This window comes from Dipodomys ordii, unplaced genomic scaffold (genome assembly GCF_000151885.1).
Source record: "Dipodomys ordii isolate 6190 unplaced genomic scaffold, Dord_2.0 Scaffold13, whole genome shotgun sequence".
NCBI lineage: Eukaryota > Metazoa > Chordata > Mammalia > Rodentia > Heteromyidae > Dipodomys > Dipodomys ordii.
In genome coordinates, this window is record NW_012267229.1 from 17,451,334 (window position 1) to 17,475,402 (window position 24,069).

A 24,069-nucleotide genomic window follows, 5' to 3' on the forward strand; every position below is an offset into this window, starting at 1 on the left:
TCTGAGAAGGATATGACTTGTGGACATTCCTAAACATTGGCATCTGTGGGCATTGCTTAGCTACACATTAAGATGTAAAGCTACTAAACCCCAGTATACGGTAAAACACCATCCAGAGACCTGATTTTGTCTCCTGTCCTAATGGTGTCTTACCTACCTCAGTTAATTTCTGCTCACTTTGCCTAATGCCTGATATAGGATTAAATAATCCTTTGTGGAAGAATTTTCAATCTGCCTTTTTTGCAGAGACTATGTTTCCCACCCACCAGCAGCCCTAGCAAGGACAGTACACCTAGGAAGCACCGGGGATTCAGTAGGTGCACAGTAAATATACTTGTTGAATGAATGGATGAAAGAAGGAGGAAGGTACTAGGACTGTGTGCAGTGAAGACAACAGGTTTGAGTCTCAGCTGTGACAAATCCTAGAGTAATAATGTAACTTCTTCATTTTTTTTTGGTCAGTCATAGGGCTTGAACTCTGGGCCTAGGCGCTGTCCCTGAGCTCTTCAGCTCAAGACCTAGTGCTGTGTAACTTTTTTGTTGGTGGTGGTGGTTGTAGGGCTTGAACTCTGAGCCTGGGTGCTGTCCCTGAGCTCTTCAACTCAAGGCTAGTGCTCTACTACTTGAACCACAGCACCACTTCTGGTTTTCTGGTGGTTAATTGGAGATAAAGAGTCTCACAGACAGTGGCACTGTGACTCAAGCGGTAGAGCGCTCGACTTGAGCTGAAAAGCGCAGGGAAAGTGCTCAGGCTCAGAGTTCAAGCTCCATGACCGACAAAAAAGAAACAAATCTATTTGGGCTGGGATGTAGCTCAGTGGCAAAGTGCTTGCCTAGCAAGTGCAACGTCCTGAGTTCGATCCCCAGTACCAAAAAAGAAAAGACAAAAAAAAAAAAAAGAGAGTCTCACAGACTTTTCTGCCCGGGCTGGCTTTGAACCATGATCCTCAGATGTCAGCCTCCTGAGTAGTTAGGATTACAGACATGAGCCACTGGTGCCCGGCATCATGTAACTTCTTCTTCTTCTTCTTCAATAAGTTTTTTATTGTGAAAATAGTGTACAGAGGGGTTACAGTTATATCAGCAAGGTAATGGGTACATTTTTAAATCAAGCTTTGTTGCCTCCTCCTTTGTTTTTTCACATAACTTCTTTAGGCCTCAGTTTCCTTGGCTGTGGAGTATAAACACAGATCCTGTAAGACTGCTTTGAGCTCAAGCCAGTGAATGCAGGCCCTGTGTGTAGCTGGGGGCTGGCTTAGACCATTCTCAAGACCTGAGAAAGCACCCAGGCTGAGGTCACTGGAGCTGGCTGCTGAGAGGAGTATGACTCCAGCTTCTGTGGCCAGGACCAGATCTCTTTACTGACTTCATCCAACTTCAAAATGGAGATGCTGACACCCAGTTTGCATCTCCCTTGGGGAGACAGTCTGGCTTAAAGTCCCTCCAGAGGAAAACACTACATAGTTAAAAGGTGCCACTGTTACTGAGCTAGGAAAGTGCCTTCCCAGGACAAGTGAGCTAATCCCTGCCAAATGAGATTTTTGCCTGGGCTGTGTATAATTGAATATTAGTGTGGATTTAACCCAGGGAGTGAACTATGCTGTCAGAGCCAAGTTTAATGGGGCATTTAATAAATGCAGAGGTAATTAATACCTCCATACCCCGTGCTAGTGCATGGAAGCATTTCAGAGTGATGAGACTCTGGATTTACTGCAGAGTGGACAGGGAGGGGTGAGCCCTGGCCTAGGCCTTTGCTACGGCTGTACCCTCCTCCTATAAGTTGGATTTTTAACTTCTTTTGAGAAGCCTTCCATGATTTCCAAATGCAGAGTCTGATGCTGCTCCTGGGTCTTCATGTCATTGGGCATACACACATAGACACACCAGAGGGAATTTTTCTCTCATTGTGCTCATAGAAGTGCTTTTCAATCCAACAAGTTTACAATAAAGTTTAACCATCACACTTCTATTTTTTGCTTTCATTTTTTTTGGTATGCATATGGTAGTAGGGATTGAACCCAGACCTTCAAATATGCTAAGCAAGTACTCTTAACCATTTGAGCCACACTGTTAGCCATCATACTATCATCCTTCATTTCATCTTAAATGTTACTTCCTCAGAGAGGCCTTCTCTCCTCACCCTTCTCTTCATTGTAAGTCCCATGTTATTTATTCATTTTCTCATAGTTCCTCTTCTTTCTTCTCAATACACCTTATGGTTTATGTTTATCTGTACGATGGGCTGGTGAGGACGGCAGACATGAATCCCTAAGCAGAAAGCAGAAAGTAAGGATCCATCTATCCACTATTGTCACAGTGTCATAGTGTATAATTCACAGTAGAAACTCCATAAGTACTGGTTAAATAAATATGTAGTTTTGTATTTCCAGTACTATTTCAGGTACTGCAAGATTAATGAGTGCTGAATGAATATTTTCTGCTTGTGTCTTCCAAGAGAGAGAGCAAACTCCTTGAAGGTGAGTCAAGTCTCTCCCCACTCCCAATGCTCAGGATGGAATCCAGGACTCATGCAGGTTAGACAAAAGCTGTACAGCAAAGATGCTCCGCCAGCCCAGCTCTTGGTCTTGTTCTTTTCTGAATCGATTCCCTAGCAGCCAACCTTTCCTCCATGGATTAGTTATCTATGCAGCAGGATAAATGACTCTGAAACTTAAGATCTTAAGACTGTAGCATTTATGATTCATAATTTCTGCACAGTTGTTATGACTCTGGTGGGTCAAGAATTTGTGAGAGTGGGCAGGTAATTCTATTTGAGATTTTGGTCAGCTGACCGGAGACTAGAAGATCCACGCTGGGGGTGGCTCATGCCTTTGATTGGCAAGCTGGAGTTGGTTGTGGGATAATTTCCATGGGAGCCTCTCCATCGGGCTGCCATCCTGTCCTAGGAGAGACCAGAGGAGAAGCAAAGAGGAAGCTGCAATGCCTTTGCCCACAGGCTTTACTGGTCAGCTCTCCTCCACGTGGGAGGAACTACAGAGGGCAAGGACATCAGAAGTGCAGAACCAACCCAGCAGCAAAGGCCGGTTACCACACTCTAGCTACCCGCGATCTCCTATTCCCCAACCACTGGTCTGCCCACTCTCAGAGTCTTCTTTGCCTTCCAAACATTTATCAGGATATGTGTTCCTTCTTTCATTGTGTCCTTCCAACAGCATTTCAGCTCCGTGGGCGCAGAGATGCTTGCTGGACTGTTTCTGAGCGAATTGCAGTGATTGCATCCGTGCAAACATGAATTTTTACGTTTCCTTTGTCTCCCCTTGCACTGTTGATTTCTAGCTCAGGGCCAGGCATAGAACTAAGGCTTCTCGGCTGGGAAGGTGGCTCAGTGGTAGAGCGCTTCCCTTGCATGCATGAGGCCCTGGGTTCGATTCCTCAGCACCCCATAAGCAGAAAAAGCCAAAGTGGCGCTGTGGCTCAAGTGGTAGAGCGCTGGCCTTGTGCTGAAGAGCTGAGGGACAGCGCCCAGGCCCAGAATTCAGGCCCCAGGACCAACAACAACAACAACAAAAAAAGAACTAAGGCTTCTAGGAACGTTCGCTGAAATAACCTGAGTGACAAGGGCTTGAGGAAGGGAGGGGCGGAATCCCCGTTCCTCAAGCCTCTCTGTACACAGCGAAACCACAGAATGGGAGACCGACGTCCATCCACGCCTAGGGGCAAGCCATTCATCAAAGCCCTAGCAGCGGGGGCGGAGCCGGGCCCACCAGTTGCTATGGAACGTCACTTCCGGGCGCTGGGGACTACTTCCGGGGGAGCGGCGCGGCGGCCCTGGAGGTGAGCGCTCAGGTGCGGTTAGCAGGCCCGGGCTGTCCCGTGGGGCCGGGCCGGACGTCGGGGTCCTGGCTGTGTTGGTGACCGGTGGGCGAGTAACCTCCTGGGGAGATGTTCGTTGTTGCCGCGGAGAGGTTGAGTTGGCGGCCGGCCGAGGCCTGGCCTGGTGCCCGCGGTGCTTTGAGGCGCGGCCTGGGCCGGAACTTGGGGCCCGCCTTGGTCTCCCCACGTGGAGCCCCCCAGCTCCACCGTCCGGAGTTCGGATCCCGAGTGGGGCCTGCATGGCTGTCGAACCCTTGCGCTCGGTCCCCTTTGCTGTTACTCCGCGGAGGAACGAGACGCTGAGTGGAAAGTGCTTGGGTGCTGTGTGTATTAGTAGTTTAACCGGGGACTGAACCCAGCACTTCATCGGTACTGGTACTAAGCGCCGCCTACTGCCCCTGAGCTTTTTTTTTTTTTTTTGGTGGGTCGTGGGGCCTGAACTCTGGGCCTGGGCGCTGTCCCTCAGCTCTTCAGCTCAAGGCTAGCGCTCTACCCCTTGAGCCACAGCGCCACTTCCGGTTTTCTAGTGGTTTATTAGACATGAGAGTCTCACGGACTTTCCTGCCCAGGCTGGCTTTGAACCGTGATCCTCAGATCTCAGCCTCTTGAGTAGCTAGGGTTACAGGCGTGAGCCACCGGCGCCCGGCTTTGTCCCTGAGCTTTATCTCCAGACCCTTTTCTTTCCTCTGTGCCTCTGCAGCAGTGACTTTCCCAGGCCTTTCCCCGACACCTCGGTGTGCACCCGTATGTTTGAGTTGAGGTTCCATGTAAACTCCATGACAGAGACTGCACGTGAAGCATACTCACTAAATATTTGCCCAGTGAAACACGGTCTTACACTGGAGTTCTTGGCATTAGGCCTTGAGCCCCACAGGGGGGGTCCAATAACTCCATGAAATTATTTGCTGTGTTAGGAATGAGCAAGCACTTTTTATTATTCTGGTAGGGGTGTTGAGTGTTCACTGTTTGAAAGCCTCTGTTGGGATTGGAGGCCGGACTCATTTGGTAGACCGCTAGCCAATGAGCGAAAGCGTTGTTCAGATACCTAGTTCAAGTCCTAGTCTTGGTATTAAAAAAGAAAAGAAAGCTTTTTGCCCACCCTGGGGTCTGCCAGTCACGGGGCTGGAAGCATTGCCCGTGGTATGGGAGAACCTGTTGCCCCGCATAGGCTTCTTCACTTCCAAATAGATATGGTCAGGCCTGGAGTCAACTCAAGATGGACGCAGGATCTCTGCTGTCCATAGATTACAGTGGATCAAGTTTTTTAAAAAAATAGACCAATGTAATACTTCTCAAACAACAAAAAATACTTTTAAAATGTTGATCCAGCCAGGTACTAGTGGGGCCTCCCTGTAATCCTAGTTATTCAAGAGGCTGAGATCTGAGGATCACAGTTTGAAGCCAGCCAGGGCAAGAAAGCCCGTGAGAGACTTATCTCCAATAAACTCAGAAAATGCCAGAAGTGGTGCTGTGGCTCAAGTGGTAGAGCACTAGCCTTGAGCACAAAGAGGCTCAGGGACAGCACCCAGACCCTAACTTTAGTTCAAGCCCTGGGACTGTCAAAAAAAAAAGATCCATTGCAGACACATTTGGATATAGGTGGCTGTAACTAAAAGATTCAGGATGTAATACCTGTTCTTTCTGATGTGATACACTCTAATATGTTCTATTGTCATTTATTAAATGAAATGTAGTCTAATAAAAAGAAAGTGCTGATTACAGCCCCTTTAATGGTTTCCATGGCTCACAAATGTGAGCCTGTGGTTGGAAACCCCCAGTGAAAACCATGGAGGAAGCCCTTTGACTCTTGACTGTCACTTTACTAGGGAATTCTTAGGGAGGTTGAGTATCTCTCCCAGCCTCTTTGCATTCATACTCATTTTCCGGAGTGATTATCTAAGGTGAAAGATGGTGGCTCAAGTTCTGGCATATGACTTGTCTTCCTCTAAGAGATTGAGGCCTGTGGCCAGGAGTGGAGTCTTGGGTTGAGACTTGTTGAAGGGATGTATCACACCTGTGCCATCAGAAAAGGAAAAGCTAAAAGTAACCTACAGCCAGACCAGGAAGTAAAGCACAGAGGTGCTGAGGAAACGAGGAAAGTAGATGAGAGTCTTGAAGTGGACACTGTGTGGAGAGTACTCTGTTAAGAACCTTTGCACAGCCATCTTGTTAACCTGTGCTTCCCAATAGGGCTTTTTCAGCCACGTGGGCCTATAGTTAACTTCCTTAAAGTTTCCTCTGTGACTGCAACTAAGTACTCAAGCCACATATGGCTGGTGGCAACTGTTTAGAGAACACAAGTTGAGAACATAGGATCATTACAGAAAGATCTAGTAGTCTGTACTTGATTCTGCCTTAACAAAAGTCTGGAGAAGAAAGGCGAAGGGGCAGATTTTCCTTCTGAATTATATTGTTTCTATAACACTGCAGAGAATTAAAGTTCAGGATGCCTTCATCTTAACTGCATCTATACACATTTTCCTAAGTCCTCTTGATTTTCAGCTAATAAGTTCAGTGTATATGTGGTCATTATTGCAGTGTTTATATGGTTGTTTACTTTTTTCAATTAGCGTATTGCAAAGTCTTTGCACCAAGACTGATGACCTGGTGTACCTACCATTTTCAGTGCTACTTTAGTGAAGGGGTCATGTGAATTGACTTTTTGGGCTGACATCATTATGGGACCCTGCTTGCTTCCTGTTTTCCAGTATTAAATTTTTTTTTTTCTTTAAATAAAGGCAAGGGGCTGGGAAGGTGGCTCAGTGGTAGAGCGCTTGCCTTGCATGCCTGAGGCCCTGGGTTCTATTCCTCAGCACCACATAAGCAGAAAGAAAAAAGCCGGAAGCAGCGCTGTGGCTTAAGTGGTAGAGCGCTAGCCTTGAGTGAAGAGCTGAGGGACAGCGCCCAGGCCCAGAGTTCAGGCCCCATGACTGGACCCCCCCCAAAAAAATAATAATGGCAAGTTTCTCACTAAAGGATATTATCACGTTTATGGTAATTGTTATATATTGCCTAATTGCTATTTTGAAAAAAGCCTAAATGTGTTAAAGCTTTGATAGAACAGTCAGTGGCTGTTGAGAGCATGGAGTCTGGAAGAGCTCAAGAGCTCAGCCCAGCATGTCGCTACTTGATGATAGGGGGTCAGGCTCTGTGCCTGCCACTTTGTGATGCCCAGGGCTCTCCTGTCACCTCAGGTATTCATAGTAAAGTTGCTTTTGATAACATTAAGTGGGAGTATAGATAAGCTCATTGGCTTATTATAGCCTTGGGCATGAAACTTGGGGCTTAGGGCATCTAACCCTGGGGTGCCACTGAAGCAAGGGTGCTCTCTTAGGCTGTGGCCTGCTTGTGCTCTCTATAAGTGGAAGCTGTTCTGGCAGGCGTCTTGGAATTCATTTCTGAGCCAGTTTAGGACACACTCCAAATAGCCTGCCTGAGTCTGCGCCTTATACCTTGTGTTTGACCAAACATGGTATTAATGAGTGTGAAGTTCCACCTGATTCACCACACTTGGAATTCTGTGATGCTGGGTTCCTTTCAGAATTTAGATCCTTCCTGGGAGGGTGAAAATCTGCCAGCTCTAAGGATTCTGGAAAAACTGGGCCTCAGGCTTTGGAGGCAAGTCTTAGCTTAAGCAGAGGAGTGGCTACTCTGCCGGCCCAGGCACATGACCCATAGCAGTGGGCAGAAGAAAGGGAAACGGTGCACATTTGTGTAAGCTCCACTGTTTATGTAGTAGGTCTTTTTTGTTGTTATTGTTATCTGTCCTTCTTCATGTTGGAAAAACATTACAAAGCAGAGAAGCAGCAGAACCAAGGTGGAGTTAGTTCTCCCAGTCTATTGTGGCCAGAGCTATCCTATAGAAATGTAATATTTGTAAACTTCAAAATTGTTCTAGTAGCCACATTTAAAAAGTAAAAAGAACTAGTGAAGTTGCTTCATTTCATTGGGTTAAAATATGTAAGCCAGGCTAGGCACTCGTGGCTCATGCCTGTAATCCTAGCTACCCAGAAGGCTGAGATCTAAGGATCACAGTTCAAAGCCAGCCTGGGCAGGAATGTTTGTGAGTTTCTTATCTTCACTTAACCACCAGAAAACCGGAAGGGGCACTATAGCTTAAGTGGTAGAGTGCTAGCCTTGAGCTGAAGAGCTCAGGGACAGCTGTCAGGACCAGAGTTCAAGCCCCATGGGAGGGAGGAAGAAAGTAAGCCAGGTACTGGTAGCTAATGTCTATAATCCTATTCTTAGGAGGCTGAGATCCAGAGGACCATGGTTTGAAGACAGCTAGGGCAGAAAAGTCTATAAGACTTCTTCTCCTGGCTGGCTGGTCTCTGGTGGCTCATGCCTTAGATACTCAGGAGGTCTGAGGATAGTGGCTCAAAGCCAGCCTAGGCAGGAAAGTTCATTAGACTCTTACCTCCAGTTAACCACCAGGAAACTGGAAGTGGAGCTGTGACTCAAAAGTAGTAGAGTGCAATGCAAATAAAGACAACCCTGAGATACCACCTTACCCCAGTCAGAATGTCCCACATCCACAAATCAGCCAACGACAAATGCTGGAGGGGATGTGGAGAAAGAGGAACCCTATTACACTGCTGGTAGGAATGTACACTCATACAACCACTTTGGAAAGCAGTCTGGAGGGTCCTTAGAAAGCTAAAGATTGATCTCCCTTACCACCCAGTCATACCACTTCTAGGCATCTACCCTGAACAACAGGAACCAATATACAAGGACACGTGCACCTCCATGTTTATTGCAGCACTGTTCACAATAGCTAGGATATGGAAACAACCCAGATGCCCCACCACAGATGAATGGATCCAAAAACTGTGGTATCTATACACAATGGAATATTATGCAGCCATTAGAAATGACAAAATAATGGCATTTGCAGGGAAATGGATGGAGCTAGAAGGAATCATGTTGAGCAAGGTAAGCCAAGAGCGAAGAGACAAACGGTACATGGTCTCCCTGATAAGTGGATGCTAAATCCAAAATGTTAGGTGATACGACAAAACTAACAGGACTTAAAAAACAAAGAACCCCCACTCATCTGGTCGAACCACTACTAAATATCCCCATGCTGCTGATCGCATGTTTGGTGTATAACATGTGAACACCGTTATATGTTACAGACTGTGATAGACAATTTGCTCCAGGAAAGTTAGAATGAACTTGTGACTTTAAATGAGCATCATTATTCCACAGTACTGTGAAATTCCGGAAATTATGTAATCACTTAATCACAATAAAAAAAAAGGGAGGGGATGGTAGGGGGAAAACAATGGAGGGGGTAATAATGTTCAAGAGGAAGTGTACTCATTACCTTACTCATGTAACTGTAACCCTCTGTAGGGGCCGGTGCCCAGGCCCTGAGTTCAAGCCCCAAGCCCAATTAAAAAAAAATAAAAGAAGACTCAATCTCCAAAATGGCAGAAGAGCTATAGGTGTGGTAGCAGAAGGTGTGAGCATGCAGAAGGCCCTGAGTTCGGGAGTGGGGTAGGAGAATATATATACATCATAAAATTGATCATTTTACTATTTTTAAGTATAAAATTTAGTGACATTAGCAATATTCTGTAACGATTACCATCCTCTTTTCAGAACTTTTTCATCCTTCCCCACAAAAACTTCATACCCATTAAAAACTCAAATACTGCCGGGCGCTGGTGGCTCACGCCTGTAATCCTAGCTACTCAGGAGGCTGAGATCTGAGGATCGCTGTTCAAAGCCAGCCCGGGCAGGAGAGACTGTGAGACTCCTATCTCCAATAAACCACCAGAAAACCGGAAGTGGCGCTGTAGCTCAAGTGGTAGAGCGCTAGCCTTGAGCTGAAAAGCTGAGGGACAGCTCCCAGGCCCAGAGTTCAGGCCCCATGACCGGACCCAAAAAAAAAAAAAAACAACTCAAATACTGGCCACTAGTGGCTCATGCCTGTAATCTTAACTACTCAGGAGGCCAAGATCATGGTTCAAAGCCAGAGGCAGGAAAGTCCATGAGACTGTTGTCTCCAGTAAACTACTCAGAAAATGTCAGAAGTGGCTCCGTGGCTTAAGTGGTAGACTGCTAATCTTGAGAAAAAAAAATCTGAGGGACAGCACCAAGACCCAGTGGTCAGGTCCCAGAACCAGCACCAAAAAAAAAGAAGAAGAGGGAGAGGAGGGGGAGGAAGAACAGGAACTCACCATTCTTTTTTTCTGGCCCCTGGCCACCTGTGGTGTACTTTCTGTCTATGAACTAGTCCATTCTAGAAAGGACATAGAAGTACTGCTCTTTTGCCTTATGTATTTCTGCACCTGTGCGTGTGTGCATATGCAAGCAGGACTGTCTCATGTGCTACTTCTCCTTTGCATGTAGAAACTGGCAGTGGAGAGGTGAATGAGGAGATCTCAGGAGCTGGTGGATTGATTGGGCCATGGCCTCTGACCTGGACTTCTCACCTCCAGAGGTGCCTGAGCCCACTTTCCTGGAGAACTTGCTTCGCTATGGACTCTTCCTTGGGGCCATCTTCCAGCTCATCTGTGTGTTGGCCATCATCGTGCCTGTCCCCAAGTCCTACGAGGTGGTGAGTCCTTCTGTGCCCTCAGCTCCTCTCAGTGCTGGGCTGGCTTGGGTACTAACATAGGTGTTACCACAACCAGGATCAGCAGGGGCCTTACTTGGCCTTACTTATGTAATGTGTTCTTGATTTCCCACATGGTTGGTTGAACTAATGCTAGGTTTGTTCACTCAGCCATTGAGATTTATTTATATGTTTCTTTGCTTATTTATTTTGAGATAGTCTTGCTGTGTCTCTCACACTGGCCTGGAGCTCTGGCTCCTCCTGCCTCAGCCTCCCAGGTGCTAGTGTTCTGTCAAGATTTTATAGGGCCTGATCCATGTCAGATTGCTGGAAGATGTGTCTTCTGTCTTCAAGAAGCCCTTTCCCTTGCAGGGAAGTCACATATAAAATCAATATTCACCAGATCAGCAACTGCGTAGCAAGTGTGACACCCTGAGTTCAAACCAAACCAAAACAGAATACTCACGTTTACTCCCATAAGAAGTACAAGGTAGCACTGGTGGCTCATGCCTGTAATCCTAGCTACTCAGGAGGCTGAGATCTGAGAATCATGGTTCAAAGCCAGCTTTGTCAGGAAAGTCCATGAGACTTATCTCCAGTTAATCACCAGGAAATCAGAAGTAGAGCTGTGGCTCAAAGTGGAAGAGTGCTAGCCTTGAGCAAAAGAGCTCAGGGACAGCCCTCAGGCCTTGAGTTCAAGCCCCACAACTGACACACACACACAAAAATAGAAGTACAAGGTACAAAGCTGGGTGCCAGTGTCTCATGCCTCTAATCCTAGCTACTTAGGAGGCTGAGATCTGAGGATCTAGGTTTGAAGCCATCTTGAGCAGGAAAGTTGATGCGATTTTTATTTCCAGTTAATCACATAATGCAAGCCAGAAATGGGAGTTGTGGTTCAAGTGGTAGAGCACTAGCTTTCAGTATAAAAGCTCAAGGACAGCACCTAGGCCCTGAGTTCGAGCCCTAGGAGTGGCACACACAAAAAAGTACAAGGTATGGATATATAAATGAGGGACCTGCTCATGCCTTGGGGCAGTGACTGGGCTACCCCTGCAGCTGAGGAGACAGTGTCAGAGCTAAAAGGGCAAGAATGAACAGGCTCCCCAAGGCCAACCTTATTTTCTATTATTGTTGTTGATTGTAGGGCTTGAACTCATGGCCTAGGTACTTTTTCTGAACTCTTTCTCAAGGCTAGTGCTCTACCACTTTGAGCTACAACTCCACTTGAGTAGTTAATTGAAGGTTTCATGCCCAGGCTAGCTTTGAACCAAGATTCTCAGGTCTTAGCCTCTTGAGTAGCTAGGATTGACAGGTGTGAGCCACTAGTGCCTGGCCCAAGGTGAATCTTTTGTACCCTCCTTCTACTCCCTCTTCTCTCCCTCCCTCCTCTTTTCTCTTGACATTGGTTTATAAGAGAAAGCAATAAATATCCACACCCGGATTAGGCTGATTGCTTCTCAGTGGGGTCAGTTTGAGTGTTTCTGTTCCCAAGTGACTTACCCACAGGAAGTCCTATCTAGAGGCCTGAGTCCATTTACATTAGGTCATATAGTGTGAACACTCACAGCTGGTGCTGTGTCTTTGCTGTTGCTGTCTGCGTGCACTGAGTACTTGACCACCACAGCTTTAGAGATTGTCATAGCTTCAGGTGGTAGCAGACCCTTCATTATAAAAATCTCTCACCTAAGTGGCTTTAGCATCATTGAGGCAATATGTTCTGACTTGGCCAGAATTATTCAGTAAAGACCTTTTTCCTTGTCTCCTGCATGTTGTTCAATTCTTTTTGAAATGTAGGGTAAATGCTTGTTTTTTTTTTCCCTTGATCAATTTTCAGAGCAGGGAGGTTGAGCCCTGGCAATCTCTAGTATTGCCCAGTGAAGCTTTGGTTTGCCACTCTTGTGGTCTTTGATAGCTTGCTTGTATGCTTCCTGGGCTCATGTACATTTCCTGCTTGGAATCAGTCATTTCTCTAAAAAGCTCAGCTTCTTTTAGTATTCATTAAATACTATTCTAGAAAATAGCAGGGACCACAGTTGGAACTCTAGAAGTGATCAAAAGAATGGAGCTGTGATCTTGCAGCAGTGACCAGAGATAGCAATTAATTTTTAAAGATGAAGAATTGGAATTCATACTGATATTTTTAGTGCATGGTTAAGGTTATGGTAGTTTTATTATATGATTTTATACTACTATCTTATCTCTTTGTATGTAGGCAATCTCATTTGCTAATAACATTAAGAAAATTATTTCTTTGCTATATATTGCTGTTATCAGAGGTCCCCAAGAGCACTCTTAGATTCAGTGATTTATTAGGATTTATAGCTATGATGAAATTGGAGATATCTCACCACAGTGAAAGGATAGTAAGCAAAATATCAGTAGAGGGAAAAGGCATGTGGGGCAAAGATTGGAGGAAGGCCGTACAGCCCTCAGAGTGCTGCCCCTTGAAGAGTCAGGCTGGGTGTATTTCATTTCTTGGTAAGGAGTCATGGCAAGTGGCACAATGTTGTATAGCTAAGAAGCTTTTAGAGACTCAGTGCCCAGGGTTTTCACTGGGGACAGGTCCCATAAGCACTGTCTGCCTACCACATACCCAAATTCCAGACTTCCACAAAACAAGCAGGTGTTTGGCATAAACCATATTGTTTGCTCAGATGGTTGAGACACAGTGAGCCCCTCTTATCAGTTCAGGAAACTGTGGGAACCGTGTGAAATCCAAATTCCCAGATGCTAGCCAAGGGTCAACCATACAAGAGCAGGCCTTGGTAAGGGTATCAGTGTGTCTTTGTGCTGACTTGCTTCTGCACATCTCTAATATACTGGTTATAGTTTTAAAGTAACTATGTCATGTTTTAGTCCTGACTCACTGAAACTTGAGATTCTTCATGATTCTTTTTGGCAATAGTGCAGTACAAGGTACTGTGCTAGGTGATCCCCCCTCATCTGTTCCTCCCCCACAAAGGGAACCATTTTTATTATGTGGTTTATCTTTTTTTGTTGTTCTTGTTAGTTGTGGGACTTGAACTCTGGGCCTGTCCCTGAGCTCTTCAACTCAAGGCAAGTGCTCCACCACTTGAACTACAGCACACTTCCAGTTTTCTGGTGGTTAATTGGAGATAAGAATCTCATGGGCTTTCCTGCTCAGACTGGCTTTGAACTGTGATCCTTATATCTCAGCCTCCTGAGTAGCTATGATTATAGGTGTGAGCCACTGGTGCCTGGCTATCTTTTGATTTCTTTTTTTTTCTTTTTTTTTGTGGGGGGGGTCCAGTCGTGGGGCCTGAACTCTGGGCCAGGGTGCTGTCCTTCAGCTCTTCAGCTCAACACTAGTGCTCTACCACTTGAGTCAGAGAGCCACTTCCGGCTTTTTTGGTGCTGAGGAATCGAACCCAGGGCCTCAGGCATGCAAGGCAAGCGCTCTATCACTGAGCTACCTTCCCAGCCCCTATCTTTTGATTTCTTTGATTTTTTTTTTTTTTTTCAGTGCTGGGATTCTAACCCATGGCCTTATGCATGCTAGGCAAGTGCTCTACCACTGAACTATACTCCTGGCCTGCTTGATTTTTTTTTTTAAACAAGCAAATGCATGTGTGTGTGTTCTGTGTATATTCATATTCATTCATATTCTACCCTTTGATATATAAAAGATAGCATGCCCCTAAACATAGTTTCGCACCTTTCTCTTTTTTCTTAGCTATATATGCTATCCAGTGTACTCTGGAGACCCGTATATCTTGGGGATCACTGTGTCACAGAGATCCTACTTGTTTGGCAGAGTGAGGGAGCAGGAGTGGGGTAGGGTGGGGAAGCTGCCAGCTCTGTCACATTGGCAGGGGGATTTGCAGGTCTGCAGCAGGCAGTGTTGAGCAGCATTTGGGAGAGAAGCCAAGGAGAGAACATGGAATGAGCAGAGAGCCTGGGATGGAGCCTTGAGGAGGCTAGCATTTAAGGGACAAGCAGAGGGCAAGGAAGTGAAGGTAGTGGGCATGGCCCTAGTCTCGTATTTTGAGAAAGAGTTCCATCACTAGAGTTCTTCCTCCATGGTGGTAACGTAGTCCCCGTGTTCTCGGGTTCTGTCGTCACCTACATGCCACACTGTTGGCTATTGAAATAAAAGCATTTTCATGGTCACTGGACACGGTGAAGCAGCTCTAGTCCTGAGTTCTGAGTTCTGAGGAGGTGACGACTGTTCTTGTTTTATGTGCAGGGGTACAGTCAGGTAACCACTATTCTTGTTTTATGAGCAGGGGTAGACTCAGGAATCCTCTTACTTCTGTTCTTAACCCTTTGAGGTAAGTGGCTAAGGCCTGGGTCAGTCCCACAAACTTTCAGGAAAGGGACCTTTACTGGTTTTTTTTGTGGGGGGGGAGGGGGGCTAGTCCTGAGCTTGAACTCAGAGCCTAGGAGCTATCCCTGAGCTTCTTTATGCTCAAAGCTAGTGCTCTACCACTTGAGCCACAGCACCACTTTTGGCTTTCTGAGTAGTCTATTGGAAGTTTTCTGCCCGGGCTGGCTTTACACTGTGATCCTCAGATCTCAGCCTCCTGAGTAGCTGACTTTGAGGATTTTAGAGACCCAGTAGGTTAGGGTCTTTGGAGAGATGGAGCTGATAAAGAGCTTGAAAATCTACTCTTCTCTCTTCTACCGACTGCCATTGACAAGTTAATTTGGGTTGACAGTCTCATCATTTAAAATATAAATATAAAACATCTCATTTTTGTTTATTTTGTAGTTTCAGGATATAGGGTTCCTACAAGGGGGCTGTCTTCATAACTGAAGCTTATCTGCTTTAGCTTTTTAAAAAGACTTTTCAAGGTTGGGAAGGTACTCAGTGGAAGAGTGCTTGCCTCACATGCATGAGGCCCTGGGTTTGATTCCTCAGCACCACATAAACAGAAAAAACTGTAAGTGGCACTGTAGCTCAAGTGGTAGAGCACTAGCCTTGAGCTGAAAAGCTAAGGGACAGTGCCCCGGCCCTGAGTTCAGGCCCCACGACCAACCAAAAAAAAACCATATTCTAAAAAGACTTCAGTAGGGGCTGGGAAGGTGGCTCAGTGATAGAGCGCTTGCCTTGCATGCCTGAGGCCCTGGGTTTGATTCCTCAGCACCACATAAGCAAAAAGAAAAGAGCTGGAAGTGGCACTGTGGCTCAAGTGGTAGTTCTAGCCTTGAGCTGAAGAGCTGAGCGACAGCACCCAGGCCCAGAGTTCAGGCCCCACAACTGGACCCAAAAAAATAAATAAAAAGACTTCAGTAGGTCAACAGCAAAACATACAGTATCTTTAATCCAACTTTATTGTGCTAGGGCAGCAAATGGCCCTGGTTACACATGGGTTCTGCTGCCAGCTTTCCTCTGTGTATCCCCATAAGGCAGCCTTCTTTCCTGCCTAGCTTCTAACTGAACAGAAGGGAAAAGCAATATTCTGGTGTGAACAAGATGACAAGGTGGCTAGTGCGGAGGCTGCCCTGAAAACAGGTTGTACCTGATAGCTGGGATTTGTAATTGAGTATGGAGGACAAAGGAAGGGGCATTAGCTTCGGGACAGGAAGGAAGGGAGTCCTGGGGGTGGGAGCAGTAGGAAGGTATTGGGAGGTAGGAGACAGTAAAGTGGGCAGTAGGGAGGTTATAGGGACTCTCTGAGAAGTCTCTGCCTTCTTTCTTATGGTAAAACTGTCCCTCTGGCTTGGTCTATACAAACAGGTTTTATTAGTGGCTCTTGGGGTCAGAAGATAATATTTTTGGCTTCAGATGATGGGAAAGCCTTTGAAAAGTGAAAGAATGTCTTTCCTGTTGATCCAGTAAGCTGTTTTTTTATAACCACTTTAGGACTTCAGTACTTCAATACTTAGCAGATTATTTGAAAGCTCTTTTGGGGGTAATTAGGGGAGGGGAAAAAGAAGGAACACATACAAATGCTTCCCATGCCACCCCCCTCCTTTTCATAGTGCAAGCAAGAACCAATTCATAAAACCAAAGTCCATGTCTCTAGAGTCCTCAGCCAAATGAAAAGGATTTCTCATTGACACCTCATTAAACCAAGACCTGAGGAAGCAAACATTTGTTTGAGCCTGACTGAGGCATGGGTTGCACTTAATCCAAGGATTTATTTGTGGGTCCTTGTACTGTTTCCGTTTGGTCCAAATACGTTTTGTCTGTGCCAAGTCTGATTGATTGTGTGGTAAGAAGGGCTCTGGGATGCTTCAAGGCCTGGGGAAGAGAATTGATTGCTGCTGTTTACTGTCAGTGAAGGACTGTGGTGAGGCTGGTCAGGCTGCTGACCTTGGGCTGCTCCCTGGTTCTTCCCACCTGGTCGCATACCAGAACCGTCGGGGGAGTTTTCAAAGGGCTATACAAAAGCCACAGAGATTGCAGTTTTCTTTGAGGTCTTGGATCCATATTTTCTTAGAGTACCAAGTGATCTTGATAGGCAGTCACTGATGTAGTCCTGAGGTCATTGTGTTTTGGGGGAGGGCACTGTGGAGTGGTACTTGGCACAGGGAGGGCAGGCCCACTCCCTCCCCAAAGGAGCAGGGTCCAGGCAGACAGTGGGAGACACTTCTGCATGCTGCCAGGAGATGGGCAGAGCAGTAGGCAGTAGTCGTCCAAGGAGAGTGTGTGGAAGCCACAGTCCCCAGAGAGACCTTGGAGGAAGGCTGGCTCACTTCCATAGCTCTGCCATGTTCTGGTTAAGGCTACCCTTCTTCAGTGTGGAGCTTCCAGAGCAGAGTTCCTGGAGAGGCTTCAGAGGTCCGCAAACCCACTGGAACAACATATAGAAAAGTGCTATATATAAGTTCAGGCACATTTTCCACAGAGAAGTCTTAAGTTTTCTCCAGGTGGAGCAGACTAGTTTAAGAAGTAGGACTCTGGCCAGACCCTGGTAGCTCACACCTGCAATCCTAGCTACTCGGGAGGCTGAGATCTGAGGATCATGGTTCAAAGCCAGCTCAGGCAGGAAAGTCCGTGAGACTCTTATCTCCAATAAACCACTAGAAAACCGGAAGTAGCGCTGTGGCTCATGCGGTAGAGGCTTGCCTTGAGCTGAAGAGCACAAGGACAGCGCCCAAGCCCAGAGTTCAAGCCCCACAACCGACAACAAAAAAAAAGGACTCTGGTTCTAGGAGTTGAAGGAAGTAAAGGTGGGAACCTGTCTTGTCCCTTTCCCATTACTTGCCTAAGCCTACCTGAGTTTATCTCCCAAAGTCTTTTTTGGATCATTTTCTACACAGAATGTTGATCCACTCAGCCCTAAGCAAGTGGGCGTTGACTTTTAGTTCAGCAACTCATGTAGCAGATAGTGCATTTGGCAATTACCGTAAACTAGTTGTTTAAATGTTGGCTGATCTAATGTCTTCATATGTTTCTGTCACGTCTCTGCAGCCAGCTGCCAGCTCCTAGAAGACAGGCACCTTCCCCATATTCCTGCCTAAGGTGCTTTCCACATCTTGTGTTAACAGGGACTCTTCCTGGGAACTCTGTACCAGTGTTTTCCCCTAACTTGTGGTCTGGGCCCCAAGGAGTCCTGGCTTTCCTGGGAGTGCCCAGGTGTTGCATATGTTAAGAAAGACAACTATGGCAGCACCTTGTTACCCAGGCTTTACAGGTGAGACAAGCCATTTCTCTGCCTTTACTTACTTTCCATGTCTCATGGGTAGTCTCCACCCGGCCATATGCTCACACCATGACCCATTGGGAGAAAGAGGGAAATGGCACTCTCTTGCCCAGGCTACATTTAGCTCCCCACTCCTGTGGCCACTTGGCTGAGAGCCCATTAGACCCCTAGGGCATGGGGAAAGGACAGAGTCTGTGGAAAGGGGTGCTGGCAAAGACAGATGAAGCCCAGCATTGTGGTCTACTGGAGGAGAGCTCTCCAGAATGGGTAGCAAGAGTGGTGGCTTCTAAGGTGATGTTCAGAGACTTCTCTGCCAACCAGAAGTCCCTGAAAAAGTTGAGCTTTTCTGGGATGCAGTGGGATGGTAGTCTCCAATGTTGAATCCTGATGGGAAATTATGTATGAGGGTTTTACACTAGGCTTCTGATTGCCATTGAGGGCAACCATAGTTAACTTGGGTGAGCACAAGCCTCCTCTCAGTGCCACAGGGACAGGCTCATAGAATGGAGCCAGCTGTGCAATTCTGCCCTGGGTTTATTTTAGATTTTGGAGGGGTTAACAGTTGTTAATGACCCATTCCTGTAAGATTGCCATGTGGTACAAGGTGAAGGCAGCCACTGGTCTGGAGATGTGTAACGAACAGCCTGTGGTTCCACCAGCCACTGGTCTGGAGATGTGTAACGAACAGCCTGTGGGAGAGATGGCTGGACACAACGTGGAGCCACAGACTAGCCGGTGGGAAGGGCTGCGTGCTGAATGATGTCTGGAATTATGTCTAATCACAGTTCCCCTTGCTGCCCAGCACATCCTTTGCTCTGTCTTCCTTCATTGTAGTGGAACCCATGGGGATGGATGCATGGCCTCCCTGCTCCCTGGCCTCTTGTCAAGGCCAGCACCAGCTCCATCTCTGCAAGGTCTTTTCAGCCTCCATGTGGTAGACCAGAGCCTCTGTTAAGCCAGCCTGCTTGGAGTGCTGACCTGTTCCTAGAGGACTGGATGAGATGACTGCACGGCACTTCTCCTTCCCTGAACTATTCTCAAGGAGAAATGGGGTCAGTCTGTTGAATGACATTTTGTCCTGATTTGCAGGAGTCAACCACATTGCACCTTCCCTGCTAGGAAGAGCTTAATGCATTGTGGCACACATTCGATTCTTCGGACCTGATGAATAGTAGCAATTTTCTGGCCTGGTGAGCGGGTGTAGCTCTGCTTTGTTATTGATGGATCTGCTTCCACAGAGAACACCTGCAGACCTGGGAGCCACAGGGCTGCAGAGGCTCTGTGATTGCTGGGGAAACTTCCAAGCTTCCAAGGAGGTGCAGGCTCCTAGGCATAAGGGAGGCTGTGGAGTGTGTGGTCTGCCTGGCTTAACCTAGTAGTGCACATCTCAGAGGAAATGAAGTCAACCGTTTATTCAGTCATTCCTGTCAGCTAAGATTTGGAGCCGCAGGTCCGGTGTCTCAAGACCAGAGGACCTAAATCACATGTGTGACAGCAGCCTTCGCTTCCCTGCAGCTTGGAGAGAGAGCAGCATGCTGCATTGGGCCAGGTACCTAGTGCTAGGGGCCTTGGTTTCCGTACCTGGAAATGTGGCTCCCACTGTTGGGTCATCAGGACAGTAAAGAGATCTAGTGAACTGATGGGTGAAGCAGGGCCTGCCGAGTGTGTGCTCCCAGCGCCTGGCAGAGTACCTGCATAGACAGGAGGCACATGGATCCATGGCTCTGGCTGAGCCTGCTCAAGCAGCAGTGCCTGGGAGCTCCCAGCTGCCAGGAGTGAGTGATCAGGAGGCTACTTGAGGGGTGGGCTACAGTCAAACGGCCTCTCTTGGAATTGAGCTCAAAGCACATCTAGAGAGAACTAGCTCAGTCTGGAACCCCTTAACAAGTAGAAGGAACAAGACCTGGGAACAGACTGGATGTTGAGGTACAAGGGCATAGTGAGAACTGAGGATTGACTTGGATAACAGGGTGCTGTTATCTGTGTTGGATAACTGGATGGTTAGCAATGCCAGAAACTGAGATGAGGAAGAGAGGGGGGAGGGAGGGAGGGAGAGGGAAAGAGGGAAGGAGGAGGAGACAGTTAATGCATTCAGATGATGTGATGACTGTGAAATGTAACCTCCCTCTCCCCCTCTCCCCCCACCAGAGAATGACTTAGGAGCACTAACCCACTTTCCTGATTCCTGTAGGAACGTGATTCACAAACAGCTCAGAGCTAGCCCTTTGGCAGACAGAATCGAAGGTGGTTCTTGTCATGCAAGAGTCACTTTGGGTTCCAGGGGCTAGATTTCACAATTAACTCAGATTTAAGGTCTCTGTAGTTCCACAGTCCCCAGGAAACCCTGAGTTCCCGAGCCACAGCTTATAAACAGTAGAAGATTAGGTTTGAATCTGAGGCCTTAGGGGAGTTACATGACCTCCCTCCTTTGTTTCTAAACTGAGGCCATTATGCATTTGGAGGCTTTACTGTGTCTAGACCACATGAAACACAGGACCTGGCACAGTGCAAATAACAACTTGTAGCTGCTATCATGGCTGTGGTGGGACTGTTTGTGGTTGTGCATCATCACAGTCTAGGCTGTATATATTGGATTTTAAAACTGCTTGTGCCCTCTGTGTCAGAAAAAGGAAGACCTCATCTTAAGCATCATACTTTATAAATGTAGGTGAAGTGTCTGTGGTTCTGGCGAGTCTCACCTGTCCTTTCATTCTCACTCACTTGGCAACTGTGGAAGCTGTCCCAAAGAGCTTTGGAGGCTGATGGGGTAAAGTAACAGTGGCCATAGAAGAGTCCTGTTAGGGGTGGAGGAGCGCAGGAGGAGGGCAGGGCAGTCAATGGGAATGTGTTCTTGGATGGGGTCAAGTCACAGGGCATAGTTTGCTGTGGGGAGCCCAGGAGAGAGGGTGCTACTTTTTTTTTTTCCTATTGGTCGTGGGGCTTGAACTCAGGTCCTGGGTGCTGTCCCTGAGCTTTTTGCTCAAGGCTAGTGCTCTACCACTTGAGCCAAAACTCCACTTCTGAGGGTGCTACTCTTGATAGAGGTGGCCCCCCCGGGGGGGGGCTGACCAGTATAGGATGGAGAAAAGCCCAGATGAGGCTGCAGCAGTGGCCTTTCTTGCCAGCCCAGGTGTGGGATATGAAGCTGAAGGTGCTAAAGTCCTCTGAAAGGTTTAGGGGGAGGGTTAGTGGTCACGCCTGCACTGTGGGAAAGTCCCTTGACCAAGTCAGAGGGACGGGATGGAGGTGGCAGGCAGGATGGTCAGCAGGCAGACTTGGAGGAGGGCTCAATGGAGAGAGTGCTAGAGTCTAGAGAACAGGGGGAGGTCATCAGGCTTTGTGACCTGTTAGATGGCGGTTAGTGGAGGGCAAGTCACTAGATCTGGTCCCTTTGCCTGTGGAGGAGGCTAAGCTGCTAGAGAAGAGCATGTGCAGACCGGGGCAGTTAGGTTGGAGGGACAGGGCAGAGGTCTGAAAGACCAGGAGGACTGAGGTACCAGTGTAGGTTGGAGGAATGAGGAAGCCCTGGGTGGCTCCTGGGTGTCATAGTCTCTGGATTCTGAACTAGGGTCCACTGCTGCCAGAGACCACCCCCCACCCCAACATTGAATTCAGAACGGAGATTCCTCCATCCTGGATGGAGACCTGGCCAAGTTTCTTGTCCAATGGGGACCTTGAACCTCACTTTAAAACTTTTTAGTATATTTAACATTTTAAGTTTTGACAGGATTAAAGCCCCAGCAATCCAGGGGAGAGAAGAGCTGTAGAGCTGAGGCTTGGCAGAGCAAGGCAGCTGCTTGTTATCTTGGGCTGAGGAAGCAATGGGGGCCTGGGGCTGGGCTGGCCTTCTGCTGGCTATACATGTGGGAATTGACTGGTGTGTGGGTTGGACCTTTGGCTGGGATCCCTCCACCCCCAGCCCCCAGCTGTGCTCTCTGCCATTGGTAGGGTGGGGGCTGGGCCCTGGGCACTGGAGGAGCAGGGAAAGTCCAAGAGCAGAGCAGGATAGTTGATGAATATTTTTGTCTTCTGGAATAAGCATGCTTTTTTAGTGGTCTCGGACTGCTTTTCATTTTTCCTGTTTTACATCAAGGTCAGGGCACAAGAGGGCCTTTCCTGCCCTGTGCTGGGGACCGTAGGGGTGGCATGCCCTGGATGAAGGGGCAGCACTCATGCGCCATTGCTGCCCCTGGAGAACCCAAGGTCAGTGTCATCCGTATGTGAAGGGGAGGAGCTGCAGATCCAGACATAACGGGAAGCCTTCTGATTACATTTTTAAACAGAAACACTTCAGGTCAAGTCCAGTTTGCCTGTGGGCCAGACCAGGCGAGCAGGCTGTGGCTAGTGTTCTTTGGGCTTGCCTGGACTCTCTGATGTCCTTTCTGGCCACAGCACACGTCACCTTATCACCCAAAGATAGGAGCAGACCAAGAATGTTCCAGATTCTTCTCTGACATGGGCCTGAGTGGCCTGGAGCAGGCTGTCTTTTCCTGGAGTCCATCTTCTTTATCAGCACAGTGAGGGCCAGACCTGGATCTGTGGTTTTGCATGGTTTGTGTTTGTTTTGTTTTTGGCCTTTTCAGCAGCAGCAGAACCTTGGTGATTTATTCCATATAAGATTTGGCTGAAATAATATATACAGTGGATAGAACAACGCTGGTTGGGGAGTCTGGCATCTGGTTCAAACCTGCCTCTGCCCTCCCCCGGGACACCTCTGCCAGGCTCCTCAGAGAGCAGTGTGGTGATTGCCCATCTGCTGCCCTCTTCCTCACTGCCTTCTGTGGGTTGGATGGAAGGAAAGTGGCTGCTGAAAGGAGAGGCCGCACCGAGGTCTCCCTCCACCCCTCCAGGTGGCTAGCCAGCCAGTTTCTAGTGCTTTCTAGACATTTCTGGCTTCTCCCATGAGCCCCCCAATGTGTATAACACTTTCCATTTCACACACGAGTACACTCAGGCACAGAGAGGGGACCTGAGTGTCCCCAAGGTTGGTGGGCTGGGAAGTGAAGGAGTCCAGATGCCACCCACTCCACATACCATAGTAGGGATGGTTCTGGCTTGGTGTTTCTGGGTGTGCTTCAGTTTGCAAAGTCCCTTCAGTTAGGTTGACTCCTAAACATGACTCTTGTTTTCTCTTTTAAAAACCACTGTACAGGAGGCAGAACCATCTGAGCCCAGAAGTGCAGAGGTGACAAGGAAGCCCAAGACTACTGTTCCATCTGTCAACAAGAGGCCGAAGAAGGAGCCAAAGAAGAAGCGGTAGAAGTGGAGAGCTGAGGGCCAGGCAGCGGGCTGAGGGCCCTGGGGCAGCCCTCCAGGGAGCCAGGCTCCTGTTTCTGTTCTCATCCCAGTTCGGGGGATAGTCATGACAGTCCCCAGGCTCTGGCTGGGCAGGCCACCACTTCCTCTTCCCTCTGCTCCCATGGTGCTTTAGGGTCCAGGGGACTGAAAGGCTCTGTGAGCCAGCACAAGTCCTGTCAGCTCACAGTCACATTTTGCTCCTTAATCCCAGCATCTAGTTGTTAGTCACCCATTTAGTGGATTCACACCCCAAGTAATGCTGACAAGTGCATCCTCTCCCAGTGCCTGTGCAGTGCACATCTCCTGCTCATTGTCACCTTCATCTCTGTGGTGCAAGGAGCCAGCTTTCACCTGTGTTTAGCTCAGGCTGCTATGCCAGGGTTAGGGATCCCACACACTGCAGCAGTCAGATTCCAAAGGTGACCCGGGGGAGAGCTCATGGGAGACCTGGGCTCCAGCACATGGCAGAGACTCTTGAACACAACTTCTGGAGCCTCTGAAATATCAGGCTGGGCACTTGCAAACCGACCTCTTCTCAATCCACCATAACACACTCAAGGTGTGCCTTTAACCTGGATCTGTACACTCCCCTCCTGGTTCTTTCATTCCCTGACAAGTGCAGAGAGCTATCTGGAGGAAAGAAAGGTAATAAACTATCAATCATCCTGAACCTGGCTATGTCTGCTGCTGAGAAAAGGGGAGCCCGGGAGTGAGCAAAAGGATGGTCCCCAGAAAGTGGGACAGGGAGGGGGTCAC

The 24,069-nt window shown here is 47.8% G+C and overlaps 1 protein-coding gene across 2 annotated transcripts; it reads left to right on the forward strand.

The window, feature by feature from the left end:
• The first annotated feature begins 3,756 nt into the window (after positions 1 to 3,756).
• Manbal (mannosidase, beta A, lysosomal-like) lies at positions 3,757 to 23,983 on the forward strand. Of its 2 annotated transcripts, none has more exons than XM_013011120.1 (3): positions 3,757 to 3,795; positions 10,195 to 10,402; positions 23,168 to 23,983. In XM_013011120.1, the coding sequence occupies exons 2-3, from the start codon at positions 10,253 to 10,255 to the stop codon at positions 23,273 to 23,275; spliced, it is 258 nt and encodes an 85-aa protein (XP_012866574.1). In that variant the 5' UTR covers positions 3,757 to 3,795; positions 10,195 to 10,252; the 3' UTR covers positions 23,276 to 23,983. The 2 variants fall into 2 exon arrangements, with proteins under 2 accessions (XP_012866574.1, XP_012866575.1); XM_013011121.1 differs by having other exon boundaries at positions 10,195 to 10,399.
• The last annotated feature ends 86 nt before the right edge of the window (positions 23,984 to 24,069 follow it).